Here is a 21,972-nt window from a genome sequence, read left to right as displayed (position 1 = left end):
GTGTATATACACACTTATGTTCCTAACTATTATAGTATTGATAACGATGTAGTTTTAATCATCAGATCAAACTAGTTCCATTATATGGCTAGCTAGCTAGCTTTTTCATTTATTATGCCGGCATATTAATGAATAATAATCGTATTTACAAAAGACTAGTAGTAAAATGTTACCATTATAAATTACACGAAACGTTAAATATTATTTACAAATTTACTTTATGGGTGACACACTCAGGCTTCAAGCGATTATATAAAGCGACATTTCAAAGTTAATTTATGCTTTAAGCAATAACAACTGTATAATTGGACGTACGTGGTTCAATTGGGAGGGGATACGCCAAATATTGCCGCTAGGGGCGCTACTGGCGTCATTTGTATAGAATAAAACATAATTATGCGAACACGGACAATTTTACATAGAACACGATTGACTTTACAAAGGCAGGTAACTAACACATGAGCGACAGTTTCTTTCGGCGTCGATAGTCGGCGACTGTTGTTGGCTGTTGTCGCTCGTGTATTGGCTTCCAAAGTAAAGCAACATCTGATATTTCAGCATAAATACTATTTTGCAAAAATGACAACGCACTCAATATATTCCCCCAGTTACAACAAGCCAATAAAATGTATCTAATATGCAACAATTATATAGATATTGCTTTGTGTTAATAGCACAAACTGTAGCGTTATTGCTTTACAACAAACATTAGTATTGCTTAAAACATGTGATATTACACTTATAAATACAACCTACTAAATATTTTTACAGTCTGTATTAATATAAGCTTAAGTAAGCCATTTTTAATAATATATCTTCTTTTATAGTTTACCATTTATAAACTTTTTTGTACCTAAGGTTCAGATGGGATTAAGTATTAGGATTTGGTTATTCAAAAAGTCGCTTCCGAATGCAAGTTGATCTCGTTTTAAGGTTATGATTTCTAAAAATATTGACAAAATCAGAAAGTCAAATTAAATTTTTGAAAGTGATTTTCTGACCATTTGACAAAAAGAAAGCACCAACGGACACACTGTTAGGTATCATGCTTAGTATTTAGACAAAATAAGAAGTATTTAGGTCATAGTCAACCATAATCACCAAGTATAGATTACTTGACACGCCACTGACTTTTTTTAGAGGAATCTCAGGCAAGTAAGATTTTTCACTGTCCTTAATCATAAGCAAATAACAGTTAATTTTCAATATGAACATAACCTTAACAAATCAGAGTTGCGTGTTCATAAATCATAGTTCTTGACACAGCTTCAGCCTGAGAAGTTATAGTTCATACCATTAGACCGACCGCTATATTAAAACATACAAAACCTTAAAACGAGACCCTTGCACAAATCCCTTGTCCAACCATTCATTGTAGAGTGCACCACCCACGTAATAGTCAAATACTGACTCCGTTCTCCGTGTAGTACTCCCCATCGCCATTCACAGGTTGCTCCCGTATCACGATGGTGGGGTTGTTGCGAGTCTTGCACTGGCAGTCGACCACCACTATGGAGTTGTTGTCCATGTCGGTCTCTGTACTGCTGGTGCGACGGAGGTGGTTCGGGACGCTCGCTTGCCGGTGGTCGATGATCGCTCGCCATAAGCGGAGCTCGATACCACCACTAAAATAGATGTAATTATGTTTTTTGTTTTATTTAAAAACACACTTTAGACGTAACTTAGAGGTGGATGATGTCAGACTTTTGTAACCAGACAATACGACAGGTTTAGGTATTATCTAATACCCTTTAATAATAGATTTATATGAATAAATATTATTTTCTGAGATGTTACAAGCTTTCAAGCAGTTTCAAGAAAAAATAGTATTACATCGGACTGCGCCTTTACTGTCGGACGAATCCGAAGCTTCGACGAATGTTTACATCTCATTCATTTGTAGTTTACAAATAGATGTATAAAGTAAATAATTAATAGACTATTTAACACAAACAGATGTCCACAGCTACTCATTATTTACTAATGCATCATATAAAAAGTACTCACGGAAGTTGCAATCTCGCGACATCCTCTCGTTGCGCATGTTGCAATAAGTCTGGCAATGAATAGTGCTGTTTCGCCAACGCTTTTGCTACTGATTGGGGCAGACCGCGGGATGTGGTCCATTCCGTTAACGCCTTTAACTGTTCTTCGTCACATTCTTCTTCATCGAGGATTTCAATTCTGAAGAGTAAATTGATTTTTAGGATTTCGTACTGAACTATTACTAAGACTACGGTACCATGTTCTGTCCTACGACTAAAGAGCTGTTATACAAAGTAGGTAAAATTATAGAGGGGTCATAACGATAAAATTATATTTTTGTTCTGAACCTTTCGAACTTTCATAGCTAAATAAGCTCGCAATGTTGTAATGGCCACTCTAAAGTATATAAGAAAGGTAAAAAATAATAATAAAGAACTGAAATGATAAATTATATTCATTCTTCATTTTTATTATTTTCTGTGTCCGTGGCATCCACGACGCCGGAAATACTAGTGTAAGTATAGAAAAGATTATTAATAATATATTATTATACATACGGAGGTTTCTTTTCAACGATATCCCGAATAATTTGCGTCTGAGTTTTTTGTTCTTCTAACATCAGTCGAAGTAACGCATGATATTGTTGATAACAGTCTAAAAGTTCTTGATGCAATCTGTAAATAACATTTCGTTTTATTAATTTTAAATTTATTATGAATGTGTTCATTTAATATGGAAATATGAATTGGTTCTTGTCTGTGGGTAACGAATATGCGGCAAGTGTGCTTTTGTGCAAATTATAATGAGTTCTTATACTCGCCGTGAGAACTGCGATTGCATTTTTCTAATAAAACGAGTAGGTAATATTTACCCGCTCTTTTTTATATCTTTTTCAATGGTCAGACATCGTTAAAGTAACTTTCCACGTGAGGGGTACTATTTTGCATGGTCACCGCCTGTATCCGCATTCTGCGAGTTTTACGTGATTTGTGTTTAAAGAGATATAGTCCGCACCAAATTGCTAGTCCGCTCTGAAGTTGTTACGAGCAGGTGCAGTCATACAATTTGCTATGGCGTCGCGATTCATTTCTATATTCAACACCACTAGTCCTGGTGTAATATTACTAACACGACCTCGGTCCTTTATACTGTATCTCAGTATTATTGAAGGTGTTCTCACTTGTGGTTCTCTGTGCGCAGATGGTGCAGCTGGTGGTGCAGCGCGGGCTCGCGGCTGGACGCGGCGGTGGACAGCGACGCGGTGTTGTCGCCCGCGTTCCCGCCGCGCCGCGCCTCCTGGCCCGCCAGGTTCGCGCCTAGCTCTGTGGGACGTTTATATCTATTTAATAGTACTCTAACGGAAGTGAGGTAGTGGCGGCCATCAGCAGTCATAATCGGTCGTTGATACTCTGGTGGAAGCGGTAGACGGTAGTCACGGACGATGGTGGTTGTCAACGTCGTGAAGGGCAGCGACGGTCTTAGACGGACGGTTTTCGCGAGCGCGGGTTGTGGCTCATCTATATAAGCTCTCTATTTTTTTTAATCTTTGAAGTTAATAAAACCCTCGGAAATTCGAGTCCTGAGGCACACTTATTTCTGCTTAATAACAGCAGTGTTCCTATACTGATTCTGTATTTCGATTTGAAAGATAAATTAAGGGAAACATACTTATTCAAAGCATTCCAACTTAGTTCACAGTAGTACGCATCTGTAGTCAGCCTTAGGTCGGACTCTAATTTTATCTGGGGTTGATTACAAATGTCTACGGGCAGCACTAGCCTTAGGTTGGTTACATGCTTGTTTAATACCTATATATCATAAAAAAATAATATACAATACCTGGCGACAAAACTGTAATAGCAGCTTGCACAGCGTTCCTCACAAGATTGTCCAAAGCGAACATCCAATGCGGTTTGATACTGTGCATCCTTAAAACCACATTCACAGCCTCTTGGAACAGGTATATTGCTGAATGGAGCTCATTGATGGCATTCGAGTCGAAGTCAAGTTCTTCCTTTAATGTAGTTATGGCTTGCTCGATGACACTTCTGTTCTGATCCATGATGTAATCCTTCAACGCGCATCGCAGCATTTCTAGATGAGTCTGTAACAATTTTTTATGTAAAAATGAAATTTATTCCACACAAAAATGATGTAGAAAGGACAATGAACAAATAGGAAAATATAAAAGGGTACAATTTAAAAAAAAACAAAAAAATGATGATGAACACATATGGCCATAAATATATATAAAACAATACAAAAATTACATTTTAACTAAAAATATTCTTAACATAATTAAACACAGATCTCTACAAAATATTCAATAAACAAATTCTACAAAATTGAATAATGTATATTAGGGTGCTTACATGTAACCGTTGTTTCCTCTAGCAGCATAAACATGTACAAAGGCTTTAATTTTCTTTTGGATTAACAATAAATTTGTTCATTGTCCTTTTTAAAAGTAATATGATATACTTTTGGTGTTGACTATGCAAGTGTGAAAATAAAAAATAGATCATATAGCTCGTAGTTAAAAAAATGTTAAATATTTTTTATACTGATAAATTGTCATTACGACGAATATTTTAAAGAACGCCAAAACTTTTAATGATATAAAAATATTGGACCCATTACAATTTATATAATATAAAGTCTTACCAATGTCAATACACTGTTTCCGAAATCCTGTTGTATGCTGAGCATCCACTTGGAGCAGATTTTCTCGCTGTCCTGCTCCAACACACGAGACAGAGTGAGACGACGCTGCGAATCCTTCTTAAGTAGGTAGAACCCATCGTGTTCTATGTCTACTGATGACCTGGGGACGTTTGGCATGTCCACCTGTAAAGTATATTTTGTCTTGTGTTCATTATTTCATTAGTTACAATAAAATGCACTGGGTAAGGTAATGCCATAAACGGGTCAGAAGTGAACTAGCACATTTTTCACGTTATTTAAATGTTTAAAATTGTTTAAAATGAGGAAATTCTACAAATTTTTAGAAGAGGAATCATCAGACTTAGATCAGTCTGTATGTTTAATGTACAGGTAAATTTTGTTTTAAGAAATCTAGGCTATTTTTCGCGACAATATTAAGAGTTTCCGTTTAAAACTTGTAAGCACGTTAGATATATGCTGTTTTAAACTAAAATAAGTATAAATTTAATTTCGTTGACTTAAAATCGATTGATATAGAAATAAAACTTACCTCAGGGGAAAGTAGACCACCTGACGAGCTTCTCCTATTCAGTATAGTGTCGTTGCTATCCATTTCATCAGTAGACGGTGTATTCGGCATGGTACTAGAAAATAACACAATATTTCTTTATAGACTACCTATTTCTTACAACTTCCAGATATACAACATATAAAAAGCAAAATATACAGTAGTAAGACCCTCGTTAGAATTGGTTAGAGTATAATTGAAGCATTAATATATCGATTAATTGTAATATCACGTAAAATGGTTATGAAATATGTCTATGTACAAAACGGTGTATGGTTGAAGTGTTGAAGCTATGTGCGTGTCGTAGCATTGTGTGCAAAACATACCGGCGTATAACTGTGATTGCAAGTAATAAAACAATTGATCTCATAGAATTCAATATTTGCTTAAATTTTGAAAAATCAATACCATTTTGACTTTTGACCCAATTTATATGTTAATAACAAGAATTTTGATACTTCATACTGATTTTTTTTAATAACCTAAGTATAATTATGAATAAATAGTCCCTTCTTGTAATATTACAATGAAAAGTATTCATAAATAGGTGATATTTTTGTAAATAATTTGTTCCAAACGAGCTTTGTACTCCCATTTTTAGCGCGAAAAACTTGCACACTCAAAGAAAATATAGTATTCTATGAGTATCGTTTTAAATTTTGTGCGATAGTAATGTAATGTTATTATTACCTGGTGTTTGACAAGTCCGGCGGATATATCAGTATCGGTGAGAGCATCGAGGAAGCCGTCCTAGTGATTGTCGGATTAGACCGGATCGTTTTCACCCTTGACGGGGGGAAGACAAATACACAGGCTTAGTGGGCGCACAGACCAAACTGTTATGTCTTTAGACGGATTTGTCGTTGGCGAACAGGAATTAGTTACGGAAAGACAATGGATTTTATTCACTTTTCTTTCTTTATGACGATTAATATGTGTATTCTTTGACATGTCATTAAAAATGATCAATCATGAATTGGTGGATATTTGTATAATTGTACAATTTTGAAGGCTTTTAGGTATGACAGATTACATATTACTTAACTTATATGGTGGACTGAAGTATGAACACCCAGACAAAAATTGAAATTGGTTATGTTTAAAAACAAACACTAACCCACGTGTGCTTTCTAATCGAAATAATCCTGATTTAAAGGTATTATTAAAATCTAAATCTAAAATCATAAAAAATCCCTTAGTTCTAAACACTGCATTATGAACACACACTGCATTTAAAATATTCCAGGGCGTCTTAAATTTATGTCACCTTAATCAGAACCATGTGATATTCGGACATTGATCATTGATTATAAAAAATTAAAATCAAGACAAATCATTCTAAAGGCAATTTGAGTGCGCTCGATCTTAAGTGCCAAGCAATCAACATGTGTTATAAACAAATCCGTGTTAAACACTCACATATTTATTTGTGACTTTGCTAAAACTACTGTACGGAGGTTTGGATAACGAATTTGATTTATTTCAACTTTTATTCTACCAAACATGACATAATACGACATAATAATATAATAATGTATAATTAAATACTTCGCCGCCCATAAAAGAAGCGTCCCTTTTACCACAATATGTATGATGATATGATGTGAAACATCACACAATGCACAATAACACAATTCCATATCATATACATATAAAGATATACAGTGGGATCTCTTACTGTCATATTACCTCTAAGGATAAGTCATGCAAATAAATAGGTGACTACTAATTTTGAGAGCATTCGCTGAAGTACTTAAAAATTAGGTACGATTTATTTAGGGTGATATTTTAAATCCATGCTTTTTAATATCAAACGGAAGTAAACTATTAAGTTGTTGTCACTTACTCAATTTCGGGTGAACTAGGAAGTATCCCGGCGATGCTCGGTTCTGATATTTTCTTCTGTGAGACGGCCGGGCGCACTTTGTCGGCCGGCACCGATATACTTCGGTTGTAATCTACGCTGTTGCCTAGGCGCGTTGTGGATTTTTTCTTTCTGTAATATTAAGTTACATTTTATTATAACACAATTATCTTTTATGCTTTTGTTTAATTATACAAGGAAATTTAAGTCAAAGTAGCGATAGATGCAATAGTTATCTAAAACTCACAGTATTCATTGTCGACATCGAAGTGTCATCGCTTCAAAGTGCGAAGATAGTGCAGTAATAATATAATGCATTTTATTAAGATTTATTATTATCAATTGGTTGCTTGCCAAGTTGACAATCAGTTGTTCTATAGGATAATATAATAGTTCTAGTGTTAGCATTTTATGAATGTTAAAGGTGTAAATACTAATTTGAAAGTATGCATCAACCTTATTTATATGATTAGAAAATAGTAGGAATTCTTTTTACAGTCCTACTGCAGTAGCAATGTCGCCACAACTATTTTGACTTATATACATTGGATTCTCATTCGAAAGATGTAGGAAGAGAGATTACTCGTACTTGGATGACTTTTTCAAATTGCAAAATCACAGTAAAACCTTTATATCTCCAAAATCGTTCAAATTCTAGATTTTGGGAATCAGGCAGGCAATTTTTTGGAGAAGAAATATTTCCACGATGGAAACGCTTTTGGAATCCACTTCAACGGTAAAAATCGCACAATATCCCAATTAAGCTCAATTTCGGTTACGGTACTTACTCGCTCAAGAAGGGATCTTCGATCAGCTCCGCGGCAGTAGCACGTTTCTCCGGGTCGGGGATGAAACAACGCAGTATAAAGTTCTTGGCTTTCTGCGACAGCTCACTCGGGATTTCTGGATGCATTTTGTAGTAGCCCACCTACAAATAGTATGAATGAAATGAATGAGTATTTAAAAAACCGCTTGACCCGAATGACCCTAAAATGTCTACTTTTTGTTATGTTATACAATTGTTATTGTATATTGTGGCAAATACTACTGCCCACATAAAATAAAAAGCAATGGTTCTTACCTTGAAAACTGCAGCCTGAGGAGAACCTAATTCCATGAAGGGCGGATTTCCTGTAGCCATCTCCACCACAGTGCAACCCAGCGACCAAATGTCGGCCTGAAAACGATTTTTAGTAACTTTAGAGAAAGTTTCGTAACAAAATTATACCAGTCAGCGAATAAATGACAAGGTAGATGCAATTTTAAAGGTGTTTAGAAGGTAATTCTACCTTTAATCTATGAATGGTAAAATAACTTTTAAAGAAGAATTTAACCTTGCAATATAGTTAAGTGTCATGAGGTTACATCAGCCTTTTTTACTTTCATTACTAATGCCGGGGTTGAAACTTAGATTTGTCCCTGTAGTTCCGGGAGTAGAATAGGACTACGGTATCTCCTGCCTGTCGACTACGACGACTAAAAGGGGGCTTCCGGGGTTGTGAGTGGCAAGAGTGGGGGCTGGAACCGCCCGTCAGCGAGCCCCGGAAGGACGGCGGTATATGCGGTCGCATACCGTCGTACACACCCGACGGGGCAACGCGCTAAGAGGACTCCGGTCGCGTTCCTTTGGAGATCCCGAAGTCCTCTATGTAGCGCCGAGGACGACCACCGGAGGGGTTTTAGTGCCGGGTTCCAACTTAATCCTCAGGAATAGCAAAGCTACTGCTGTCGACATCAGGTAGGGCTCTATTTTTATCTGTCGTCTGGACAATAGCCACTTACTATCACGTGAATTGCATACTTGTTTGCTACTTCTTTATTATAAAAAAATAACACAAAGTATACTTACTGGTGCTCCGTACCCTCTCTGCCCTTTATCAATGACCTCAGGCGCCATGTACTGCAGCGTGCCCGCGAAGGTTTCAGTTGAAGGGCACAGTCCCGCCAACCGCTTGGAGGTTCCGAAGTCGGATATTTTCACGACGCCACTGTATGTGTTCACTAACACGTTATCGCCTTTGATGTCACGGTGGACGATCTTCTGGTCGTGTAGGTATTTGAGACCTGAAGTTGTGGTGAGAATTATTCAATATGAATTAGATAATTAAAATAATGCTTTTTATGTTAGAATTGATAGAACAAATACCTAAAGCTAGAATCGATATGCGATAACCGAAACCGCATCGGACAAGTATTGTGATTGCTGCATCACATAATTATTTTCATGACCATACGTTTAGACAAGGATGCAAAAACTCCTGGAAGTCCTTATAAAAATATAACAACGAAATCTTTTATCACAATATGTATAAATATTGCTTTGGAATTATAACAATAATTACTATTTAAGAGTAATAATATTTATTATACTCAAGTTCCTTCTTATTAAAAATACTTATTCAATATTTCTGCTACTCTATTACCTTCTAAAATCTGTTTTGTATAATATGCTATAGTAGCCTCATTTTCCTTCAAAGGGCCCCATTTAGAACGCAGCAGCGCAGACAAGGATCCTCCGGGGACTTGTTCCATGAAAATCTTGAAGTAGTTGTCTTCTGATATCGATCCCAGATACTACAAATAATATGACATTCATACAATCTTACAAATTAACAAATAAGTCTTAAATTCATAGTTTTACAAATTAACAAATAAGTCTTAAATTGAAGGATTTTATCATAAAGATTTTATAATAATAATAAGGCGTTTTATAATTAGTAACACTTAATAGAAAAACTTACAATAAAACCTTATTGTTCAGATATTTTTTCCTTGAATTTAGTACTAGACCGCATATCTATTTAGCTAAGCACTAAGCAACGTCATAAATTTTGGGTCTTAGATCCGCCATCCATTCAAGGAACTAAACCTGTTGTTCAGCATAGAAACAATATATTTATCATCTACGAAAACATGTTTTCTTCGGATATTATTAAGTTTCTTATTCTTACTGTTAATATAAAAATTCCACACACCTGCACAATATTCCTGTGTCGCAGCTGCGAGTGCAGCAGGATCTCCTCGTGCAGCGGCTGCACGTCGCCGAGGTTCTTCTCGGGGATCTCCTTGACGGCGATGCGCACCTGCGTGTTGAGGTCGCGCGCCGCGTACACCACGCCGTACGTGCCCTTGCCCAGCACCACGCGCTTGTTGCTGTCGTCCAGCTCGTACTCGAACTGGGGCGAGTGGGGTGTTATTAGACAAATGTTTGCCATTGATATCGTCAAGTGTGTGTGTGTGTGTATGTGAACTTGCGTGTTTAGACGGGCGTGCATGCGCACGAGTGGGTGCGCTTGAGCGCGCGCGCGTGTGTGTGTGTGTGTGTGTGTGTGTGTGTGTGTGTGTGTGTGTGTGTGTGTGTGTGTGGATTTGAAAGTGTGGACGTGCGTGCGTCTGCGTGTGTTATTCGTGTGTATGTGTAGGGACCACATATTCAGTTTACACTAGTTTCCTACTTATGTTATATAAAAATGTAAAAAAATAAAAGATTTTACTGAGTGTACCAAAATACCAATTCACTCCACTAAGAAAAGTGTGTAATCTTTGCTTCAAAATTAGAAAGTCGTCTAAAGAAATTCACGCCAGGATCACCATTCGGAAAAATATATTTAAAAATATAATAATTTTGCAAAATGTTATAATGTTACTTAAAAAATACCTTCAATTGATCTTGCATGACACTAGTGTCTAAATCGGCAACTTTCTCATGATCGGCGGTCAACTCTCCCAGCAGATCGTACAAGTGCTGCCGGAAGGCTTGCGACGGCAAGAATATTTGGAAGTCATCAGAATTCTCGCTCACGTACAGGAACAGACATCGCTCATCGCGTTTGTAGAGACTGTTGAACAGATCGATTTATCATCAATAGTTTACAATAAGTACCTATTGAAAAACATTTTAATTAATCTTCTACGCCTATGTTAATCAAAACCCTAACCAAACAGTCAAGAACTATTTCCTCCACTATTTGAATTACAAAACTCTATCTACTAAGAATAGAAAAATCTATCAAAAATACCTGTAAGTCCGTATCATATCGCTGGTGAAGAGCCAGCGGTGCACCTGGCGGCACTCGCCGCGCATGGAGTCGAGGCACAGGTTGAAGATCTCCACCGACTTCTGCTCCGCGCCCATGTTCACGTTCACGTACGACGGCATGTATACCTTCGTTGTTTCTAATATAAGTACCTGAAGAGAGGTATGAATTTCTTTGTAAATGTTAGGAGTCTCAGATAATAGTGATATTGGACAGACACAATCAGATGATAAATTGTTACTGATGCTCCCGCATATTCTACCTAAAGTTTGAATAAACTGTTCGAAGTCTAGTAACAAAATGTGGTGTTGACACGAGATTGTCTGGCAGAGTTCTTCTACAAAAGCAATAACTACAATAGGTAGTATTGCCTTAAATTAAGAATTTAATACCGATTTGTTCTGTTTCATAAATAAGACATTCATTTCGTTGTAACTAAGCTGTCAGGAGTTTTAATCATATATCACATTTAGTGTATCAGATTAACATTACAGATGTTGGTAAGTTTCAGAGACCAGAGAAACTTCAAACGAATTTAAAAACTATACTAAAATAATCGGAGATAAGCTTAGAAACAACATGCAGTGAATCATGAAAGAAACGCCTATGAAAATTTATGTACTTACAGGAAAACGGATAATATTCTCACAGGTGGTCTTAGTCGCTTCCACAAAGAATTCCATCCAGAATGAAAATACTTGCTGTTCTGGTGAAAAATCTTCACTTTTTTTCCTAAACCTACAAACAACATTAACATAAGTTACACGACACATAAGTATATTCATTTTTATAACAGAATTAGACCAAAATTCGAAGGTAATGGATGAAATAACTATCATGAATACAATTTAATACAATAATAAAAAACTTATTGTTGGAGGCATTTAAAATACTGGAACTTATACCAACCAACACATATTAATATAGCATTGTGGAAAATGTCCCAGGCAATTCTAATTTTCTAACATACCTATGTTTTCTATTGAAGTAACATTATTGACATTCTGTTTAAATTGAATTTGTTAGATTAACACAAAATATGTTATTGCACTTACCTGTCAATTAATTCAATATTTCCTATAGTAGACTTCAGGTACCAGTTAGGTGGTTTGAGCTTAAACATACATTCGGCTGCTTGAATGGCTTTCACATAGTCCTGTGCTAGCACTGAGATCTCGAAGAAAGTTGCCACATCCCAGTAGTCCTTTAGGGATGATAGACTGCCTTTTTTACCTATTAAGTGGTTCAAAATCCTACCTGAAATTTGACAATACTAAATTAGAATAACGGGCCAAGTGCGAGTCGAACTCGCATACAGAGGTTTTTGTACTACCAAAATTTTCTTTTTGTTTTTAGTTTTAAATATTTGTTATCATAAAAGAAGTCAACAACGGTTCAAGAGATAGAGCCCTGTTACAGACAGCGGAGGCTTAGCAATAGGGTTCCGTTTTATCCTTTGGGTATGCAACCCTTAAAATAATTTTCATTTTGATTTATATAGAAAACAATCTATAGCGCATGCAATATGAAAATTTTGGAAATACGTTATTAGCACTATATCAAGAGATAAATTATGTACTGTTTTTATGTTTTCTTGTAATATGCTTAGTATGTTAAACATATTACACTTACCTATATGTTGTAACTCCTGGGAATCCTTAAAATCATTCCCGGCTATAACTAATAATGTTGCTAAATTAATTCCTGCATATTCATTAGGCTGCACTTCGAAACCTTGTCTGTACCTAAAAACAAAAAAAATGTTATTATTATTTTCCAAAGACTTTAATTTTATAAACTTTTTGTGAAAGCTGCCTTAGTTAACTTTTTTGTCTGGTTGTCTATTTGTCAATCTATCGTATAAGATGAATAGACCATAAGCCACTTTTAAGTTTATTAAGACTACTTGTCTAATATTAGGTATTATATGTAATGATAAATGTGATCAACAAATTTACTTACCAGTGGATAGCACTATTCAAACTCTCTGTATCCGAGTGTAGAGATTCGACGAACTTATCCTTATAAATACGGCCGCACAAACATAACATATCCGGGAACCTATTCTCTTTCTTCTCCAAAGCTTTTACACACACTTTTAAAGCATTTTCCCTGTCGCCTTCCTTATTTCTCCTGAAAAAAGTTTTATCATTTAATTATTTACTTATCATTTAACATAAACATTTCAAAATATTCTTAATTCAACCGAGATCACAGTGGCCCGAAACCACTCAATGGTTGGAGAATGTTAAAGGTCTCTGATTCGATTCAAGAGAAAATATTAATAAAGTGTATTAGTATTTACTTTTCACTTGTTTGGCAATAAACCTGCGTTTGTGCCTATAAGGGCCGCAGTAGAAAACAGTTTAATGGTACAAAGTCTATCTTCCAAAAATTTTATAACTTTGATTTATTGCCTTCCTTAATAGAAGTAAGACCAATAGAAAATTTACCATAAACATCATAACTCACCTATTCATAGCAAACGCGTACATAAACCTAATAATGGGCATGTTGACGTAATTCTTCCTATTCATGATAGTCTTTAGATCGTCGACGACTTGCACGATGGCATCGTAGTCCTGTATCTCGCGGTACGATATCAGCATGTTGAGTATCGTGTCGCCGGAGAGCACCGCCGGGTCGTCGAGGCGACGCCGCATAGCGTGTAACACGTTTGCGAGCTCTTGCCCGCTGTATATCTCACGGGCTTTCCGCAGATCAGATAGGAATTTCTCTTGAAGATGCGCTCTGGAAATTTAAAACTTTATATATAAAAATCCAGCGTCGTCTAAAGATAGAAAAATATTCGATGAATCGTCTTATTTTTTTTAACAGAATGTTTCATTTACATATAGGAATGTTTGTATGTCAAAGTTCTCACGTTTATTGTAACAGAACTACTACCGCTTTAAGTGGTTCGTTATGGAAAGGAAGTGGCGAAAGAAACTCCATATGTGCGAAATTTGAAATCAAAAAAATTTACAAAATAAATATTATACAATTTTATGGGACGAATAGATTGTTTCATATTCTGCTGTTTGTACGGGATAATATAATCCCACTATAAATTAAAATAAATAAATATATAAATAAATTGGAACACAACTTATATGTACTTCCCTAATAATTAATCAGACTGATAATAATAATAATATTTAAGCTGAGAATTAATCGAGGCTAATGTTATCATTTACAAGTTACCAGATTACACTTTTTAACAATAACACGGATTGAGATAACCTAGGAGTGTATACTGTGTAGGTTTAAATTTCAATAATCAATTTATTTTTATATGTAAATCTCATTTTAACTATATGACATTTATAATGTGAGTCATATTTCACGAATAGTAAACAGAGACACCAATTACTATGCAAATGAAGCGTTCTTATTGCCACATGGATATTTTAAAAATATTTTCCTTGTCAGATTAGTGTACCTACTACTTCAATTATATTACTCTTTTTTCATCTCGAAATTAATTTAATTTCAATCCATTTTACTGAATATTATTACAATGGTATATTTGGAATTTCTAGTAGCATAAATTGCATAAAGTTTCTATTAACATACATTTAAACATAAATCAGACATGATACGAGAGAGGCGCCTCTGTCGGCAAAATTTGGCAGCTCCACACTTAGTAATCAGTATTTAATGCATAATACAGGTGTATACAAGGTTTTTGGACGGTTTTACATTCCTCTGTAGTTACTCCTTCCTGTGGACGTGCAATATCTATCATACTTACTTACTTAAGATCTATTATACTTACTTTGTTTGAACCTCAACATCCTGTAAGATATTTTTAAGCCTGAGTGTTAGATGTTGTTTGGGATCTGTGGTTTCTTCTCCTTTAAACTTAGTAGCGGCTGGATTCGTTGTGACACAGGTACCGGCTTCCGTCAACTTGTACGATACGAATAGAAAATTGGGTAGAGATATCTGTAATAAGATTAAAGTATTAAATTAAGTAATATTATAAAGAAAGAAATACATAAATAGTTTGTAAAAATATAATCAATGAAATTTATAACTAATGAACTCAAATATTTATACACGCTTTGCTACCCTTGAGCATAGGATTCAGATGAAGGTGTCTCATTCTGGACTTTAATTAGAGATATCAATAAATAACATAAAGATCATTAGTTAGTCTTCAAATCAGAACATTAAATTTGTATATGTTAAGCATGTACGTAAGAAGCAACACTAATATACAACAAAAAAATTACAAAATGGTATGCAACTTATCATATTACATAATATCTAAAGAATAAAATAATTAAAGTTACTTTGTTGGTAGCCTTTTTTGCAAAACGTGCGAACATTTAGTAGTCAACTGTATGGTGCCGATTTGAGATATTGGTGTCGGAAAATCAATCTTATATCAAGTATAACTTCAAAAATATAACAGTCGACAGTGGAATATTCCATGAGGATCAATTTGAAATGCTGCCTAGTGATACAATTATCTAGGTGTCAACAGAATCTGTTCCCACTTCCCAGTCAACGTAATAGGCCAACCTGGATCATCAATAGACCACACTAGGGTTATAATTCAATAACGCCAGGTACACGAGTCACACACGTGCGGCTGTGCAATTGAGAAATTGAGAGTAATAACTATTGAGACATTGTCATCCAAGGTCTGATAACTGCGCACGATTATCTAGGATATTTTGTTATGCACTGAAATGAACTATATACCTACTAGAAAAAGTATTATATATTTCAAAGATTTAGGTCTCAGATTCATTCAAATATTTTAAAGAGAAAATTCACTGATCATCAGTGATCAATAATAATGGTAAATAACCCTAAATAGGTTTAAAGTCGTGACCGAGGCCAGCCTAAGGACCCTAAGGACTATGTTGGAATGCCTCGTATAAATATCTTTCTTGTAATGCCCTTCAAATCAGATTGCAACAGTAGTTAACATTGTTCTTATAAGACAAAAATAAATGTGGCGACGGTATTCTCGAACTCATAACTCGAAGAGTTGTACGTCTACATATATTGCATTATAGATCTGAATTACTAAATCATAATATAATGAATAATAATAATATCTGAAATTTGTATGTGTAATTTTATATTACAATTTGTGTTACTTAATATGTTATGTAATATTAGTTAATAGTTCAGATAACAAACATGTTTCAGCGCATGTATACTGAATTCATTATTAGAGAAGTAGCTTATGTGCCTTGAAGGTACTAATCATACCAATTATACATCTATTAGTAGCATCAATATTAATGGTGTGTATGACTAACTGTAGTATTCACACTAAGATACTATATTTAATTGTAGAATGAACAGTGTACATTTGAAGCAATAAAATAACAATATTTTACATAAAAGACGAGGAAAATAATTTTGCTGAATCATTTATAATCATAATAGAATTCCTGTTTACATATACAAAATGAATGAATGGTCTATAAGATTACGTATGAATACTATCATCCTGAAAATGGTACAGTCAGTTCAATCACCCCATTGTTGAGTTATTACTGTAATGACACTCATAAATTGGTTGTGAATGGGTGTGACAGATTGATACAAAATGATGGAGCCGGATATAGTGTACTAATGAATGTGGGAATAAAAAATAAATTTAAAAGTTCAAATTTTGTGATATTCAAATTAATATCCTTTTATGAATATCTAAAGTGAATTTATATTTAGGGTTATAGAAAGGACACATATCATCATATTTAAATTTTAATCCTGCTTTACATTGACAACATCTTGGATTGACTGATGTTTTACTTATATTTCCGACTTATTACCAATTGGTATTAAGGATACATAATGCTTTTCCTCCTCACGTTTTGGTTTATTGCCACTATTTAGTTCGAACATTTTTCTAAAAATCAAATATAAATTTTTGACATAATTTTAAAAAACAGAGACTGGTTTACATAAAAATTCTTGCATGTTTTAAATTTTACAAAAATAGAACAAAGATAGGTATAATCATTGTTTAATAAGCTACTTGCGCATACACCAAGGTTTTATAATTGAACATAATGAACCTCTCCATCAGATAACAAATAAATCTAGGAAATAATCGTTTATAATTAATGTTAGCTATTCACTACTCACCTTAAGCCTCAGGGTGGCATCTGGGTCAACATCATTGTACAGCAAAACATTTTCCTTCATATCAAAGCTCTCTCTGACACCGAGATGGTAGAGTAGGGAACTCTGTTGTAATTGTACACTGAGGTCCACGAGAGCCACATCAGCATTGTAGAATGTGTCCAGGACACTTGTCTCACCAAAATCTAGTTTTTCAAACTGAAAGAGTAAGCACATTGTTGATGAGTATATTGATATCATATACGGTGACCATAGATTTATTAACGGAATAGAATTTAATTTTTTTGCAACTACTTATACAAATTGGTCGGCAAAAATATTGTTGTCTCTGGGAAAATCCTATTTAAATAATTTGTTTTTCTCATCTATGCTTAGGACAGACAATGTAGTGTTACCTCCTCAAGCCTATAATCCATGGTATATAGTATATATTACAAATATATTACAAGACCACTTGTGTAGTGTTATACTATCCAATATATGAATATAGTAAAGGTACAATAAAGATGAAAGTAATCAACTCTAGTATTGATCTCATGGCATCTCACTCTCAACATTTTAAAGCCTGATATTTAAGAAGATTGATAATATTGTAAATTGATACAGGATGTCTGATTTATAGAAATATTTGTGTTCTGTAATATGTGTAAATATGTTTAAAACAATATGTCGTTTAGATGGACAATATTTGTCAATTGTTCAGACAGGTTGTTAAAATTTAAAAACTACAAGCAATTGAAACAAAATTTACCCTGTACAGCATATTCTGTAACACAATAGGTAATAAAATTGAACAATTGGAAGGAAAGGACCATAAATAAATATGCGGTTGATGATACATTACAAATAATAATTTTGCATTATCAATTGTGTATTTCTCAGTGTCAAATTTATGAGTTTACAATGCGGGTAGACAGATGGTAACATAATAGTTAATCATAGTGAAGTAAGACACAAAAAACTAGAGTTTTTTAAGCTCAACATTGAAGGTTAAAGACTTTTAAAGAATAAAGGATGATCAATATATCTTCCTGATAGATTTAAGACTTAAATATTATAATATTTATGACCAGTGTAGCATGGAGAACACCATATTGATGTATAAAGGGCTTTAGGTTCAATTCCCATGCATATTTGAAGATTGAAGTTAGTGTTTTGGTTTGAGTCTGACCCTTTGATTACTCATCAGTGGCATGGTATCTCCTTTTTTGGGAGTATGAGGATAGTAAAGTTATGGATTGTTTTCATTAGGTTGGTTTGGCCGTCTTTGATTACAAACAACTTAGGTTACAGACCAAAGTACACTGGAATTCACATTTGTTCACCCATCGAGCCAATTCAGTTGACAAATCTGGTTGAACCTAATGTTAATAGGACATTATTGGTACTATGTAAATGATATAGGCAAAGAATTACTGAACATTGAGTTGAATTTTGAATGTCTCTTTTTGTTATCACTATTTATGTTCTGAGAACTGAAACTTAGTTCTAGGTATTATTAACTATAACAATAACATTGATATTAGAATCTTCTAAGATATTGTACATAATGTTTATCATAGTGCTATATAGTGTAATTATAATGCGAAGTATATTCTTCTAGCAGCTTATGGGGTGCGGAAGGGGTGGTCCGCCCCGGGCCCCCAATTCTGGGGAGCCTCAAAACACAGCAAAAAAGGTCATCAGAACCAAACAATCTATGTCTATCAGTCAGCGAAAAAAAAGGGTCACCCAATAACAGACAAACTTTTTACACTGGGGGCCTCCATACAACTTTCCGCCGCGGGCCTCCGACAACCTTGGTCTGCCACTGGTATATTCAGCAATTATTAGATAAATCTGGCCCTGGATAACATGGACATAAGCCATGATAGCCTTTTAATTTCAAACTAGCTTTCTCAATACAGAGAGTTCAAAGTTCAAATTCAGTCACACACCCCTGATTTTAAAATTGGACATTAGCATTAAAAATAACTTCCTTAAATGGTATAGGAAAATGTCATGAGGAAACCTAGTTGCCTAAAAATACTTTATAAACTATACTGAGGTAGTTGAAATCTATCAAATCACACTAGAGACCTGTGAACTGCTTTGAGACAGTAATGAGCTGATAACAACGACTAAGTATTAGTATCAGACTTACATGTATATGGTGTAGATTAGCATTAACCAGTTCCGAAGCCAACCGGACCTCTTCTAAGGCCCTCCGTCTGTGTGCTACATTTAAGGTGTGGGTGACATCGAGCACACAGGCAATGTCCATCCGTGGCCTCTGATTTGAGCCTCCTGCCTGCACTGTAGCATTTGATCCATCACTGCAAACGCTTTCACAAATGCTTCTTGCTTCACCTAAAAACATTTTTGCCTTAATATGTTTACACACACATACTCATACACATAATTATGAACAAAAGTGAGTTAGTAAGTAGACACCTATTATGTATCTTTATTTTATAACCACACATATGTTCTACTCTGATGCATGATAGGAAACATACTTTTGAGGAGTAGCAATGAATCTGTGATCGGCTTCTGTATGGATTGGGTTACAGATGTTTATGGGAGACAGTGACCACTCAACATCAGGTGTTGCATGCTCGGGTGGCACTTCTATCTTATAAAAATAAATTTATCAACAGTCATGTCATGTGTATGGCATCCAGACAAGAACACATCGACATATTGACTTCTATAGTTAGGTAAATAATATCAATCTTACAGAGTTACAATGAAGTTCTGTAGTGTATGGTTGACAAGAAATAAAAAGAAAATAGGAAATAAATAAGCAAATGTATGGTGTATCATTGCACTAAACTTACAGTTATGCTTCCATGAATAAGTACGTGTTTTTACTCATAAAATCGACTTCGACAAAATACGTGTGTTTAGGTTTCTAAAGGAACAGATATCGAATATCTATATATGTAATTGGCTTTAAATTAAGCAATATATATCGTTGAAACCATTGACTCTTGTCCAGCATCAGTTGAAGAAACGAATGTAAAATACAGCTGGGCTCCTCAGTTGTCCAGCAAGACAAGTACTCTACGTTTTTCAACTTTGTAGTAAATGTTAAAATACAACCACTATACCTAGCGACAAGATACATACCTACTTGAATGATACCTACCCGTATGTGTACGGAAAGTTTTCCGAAAGAAATAATACGAGTAACGAAAACACCAAAATAGTGAGAATACGACGCATACCACTAAAAAAATACAACAATATCTTACCAGAATCTTCTTGCGCAGTAGAAGTGTTTGCAGCGCCGAATGTTATCATTTTCTCGCGTGATCACAATGCATTTGGGCAGTTTTGAGTGCGTAACGACCGTTTCCACAAATAAAATTCCAATAACAACCACAACAAGTACTCAACTCAACTCAATCTGCTTGTTATTTAACAATAGTGAAGTACTATCTGTAACATTTTACTGAAGTATCTGTTCGTGACGTATTCAGAAAGTCGATACTCGAAGTGAATCGAATCATTAAAATCGAAATGTCTTTTCAGTGTTCCATGTCAGTCTAACACGAAGTGGATCCTGGATTCAACCCCCAGAAAAAGGGATATTTAAATGATGTATTTACATTTCTGTTCTGGCCCTTTTCATCTTTATGTTTCCACGGGAGCATATGGCTTGTATGAGGCTTGTGAGTGTAGAAAGCGGTATTTATGAAAAATTTAAGGGTAAAATTAAAGAGTTTAATTTAAGTCTAAAATTAGTTACTTGTTCTCACATTCATATTCTAAATTCATTTTTGTTCTTACAACTACTAAACATTACTTTGTGTGGCTTTTGATTCGAATAAAACAATATCGATATTGATTTCATGGTGCAATATTAAAGCATAGAGAATTTTAACTTTACTCTATAGATGACCTTGAACTCGTACGTTAGTAATAGTGCCATCTAGATATAAGTATGTCAACTACAGTGGCCTAAATACATGCTGCCTACTGCCTCTTCAACTTATTCTGTTTGATGAACATAGATGTCACTAAACACATATTATACTAACATACTTTTTTACAAATTGGTAATTGATGTTTTTTTTGACGCGGTTATTACTAGAATTCCCGTGGAATAGGTATTTAAAGGAATATTATTTGGGTAAGTATACTTATTAAAATTTACTAATAAAGTATAATGCAAGCTTTGATTATAAAATTATAGCATAGCATTTTATGAATATTTTTGTCGTATAGCTCCCTCTTATCTCTCCTTCTGTGTATGTTATTGCTCTTTATTTTACACAGAAATACTAAGTAATCAAATTTCGGAGGAAAAATTCTAAAACATTGTTTCCCTTTCTGAATAAACTTCTCGTTGAAATCGATACAAGGTTTTTAAAAGTGGGATACGCGTATCGTATCTCTTGGAGTAGGTACGTTACTTACGTTAGTCGTACGGGGTAAGTACGGCACGCAGCAAAAGTTACGTTAGTTAACTATGTCTATTACTAAGCTGACCATATTATAGTGGCGTAACTATACCTACTGTATGAGGCCCATGATAACTGGCTTAATGCATGGGCCCTTAAGACATTACGTATTGTCCTCGCCAAATTGCTAGTCCGCTCTAAATTTGTTGCGAGCAGGTACCTATAGTCATACAATTTGCTATGGCGACGCGATTCATTTCTATATTCAGAGCGGATTAATAGGTTTACGCGGACTATACTTTAGTGATAATAGTGATTGTTTGGTCTTGGCGACCTTTTATTTCATTGTAC

At 34.8% G+C, this 21,972-nt stretch overlaps 1 protein-coding gene across 2 annotated transcripts; it reads right to left on the bottom strand.

The window, feature by feature from the left end:
- Nucleotides 1–1,313: 1,313 nt before the first annotated feature.
- Nucleotides 1,314–20,666, bottom strand: Ask1 (apoptotic signal-regulating kinase 1). 2 transcript variants are annotated; one of them, XM_073082458.1, is made up of 25 exons: nt 20,470–20,666; nt 19,377–19,582; nt 17,237–17,431; nt 14,898–15,067; nt 13,592–13,870; nt 13,082–13,252; nt 12,752–12,864; nt 12,175–12,376; nt 11,746–11,857; nt 11,102–11,271; nt 10,741–10,921; nt 10,058–10,258; nt 9,506–9,656; nt 8,932–9,146; nt 8,164–8,259; nt 7,871–8,010; nt 7,065–7,214; nt 5,909–6,004; nt 5,201–5,294; nt 4,651–4,833; nt 3,826–4,090; nt 3,167–3,308; nt 2,544–2,660; nt 2,008–2,184; nt 1,314–1,625 (listed from the first exon to the last, which is right to left on the bottom strand). In XM_073082458.1, exons 1-25 carry the CDS (start codon nt 20,516–20,518, stop codon nt 1,400–1,402), a joined length of 4,101 nt encoding a protein of 1,366 aa, XP_072938559.1. In that variant the 5' UTR covers nt 20,519–20,666; the 3' UTR covers nt 1,314–1,399. The 2 variants fall into 2 exon arrangements, with proteins under 2 accessions (XP_072938559.1, XP_072938560.1); XM_073082459.1 differs by lacking the exon at nt 5,909–6,004.
- Between the last annotated feature and the right edge of the window lie 1,306 nt (nt 20,667–21,972).

The sequence above is a fragment of the Epargyreus clarus genome, unplaced genomic scaffold (genome assembly GCF_041222505.1).
Source record: "Epargyreus clarus isolate Ecla_fem2 unplaced genomic scaffold, WU_Ecla_fem_2.2 ptg000018l, whole genome shotgun sequence".
In the NCBI taxonomy this organism is placed as follows: Eukaryota; Metazoa; Arthropoda; class Insecta; order Lepidoptera; family Hesperiidae; genus Epargyreus; species Epargyreus clarus.
Note: the sequence above shows the minus strand (reverse complement) of the source record. Positions and strands in the feature narration are given on the sequence as shown.

Coding starts and splice junctions, on each gene's coding strand:
- Ask1 (XM_073082458.1), bottom strand. CDS start 20,518: ATGATAACATTCGGCGCTGCAAACACTTCTACTGCGCAAGAAGATTCT. Junction 15,068..17,236: donor ATGCCACCCTGAGGCTTAAG/GTGAGTAGTGAA, acceptor ATCTTATTACAG/ATATCTCTACCCAATTTTCT. Junction 13,253..13,591: donor TACGCGTTTGCTATGAATAG/GTGAGTTATGAT, acceptor AACTTTTTTCAG/GAGAAATAAGGAAGGCGACA.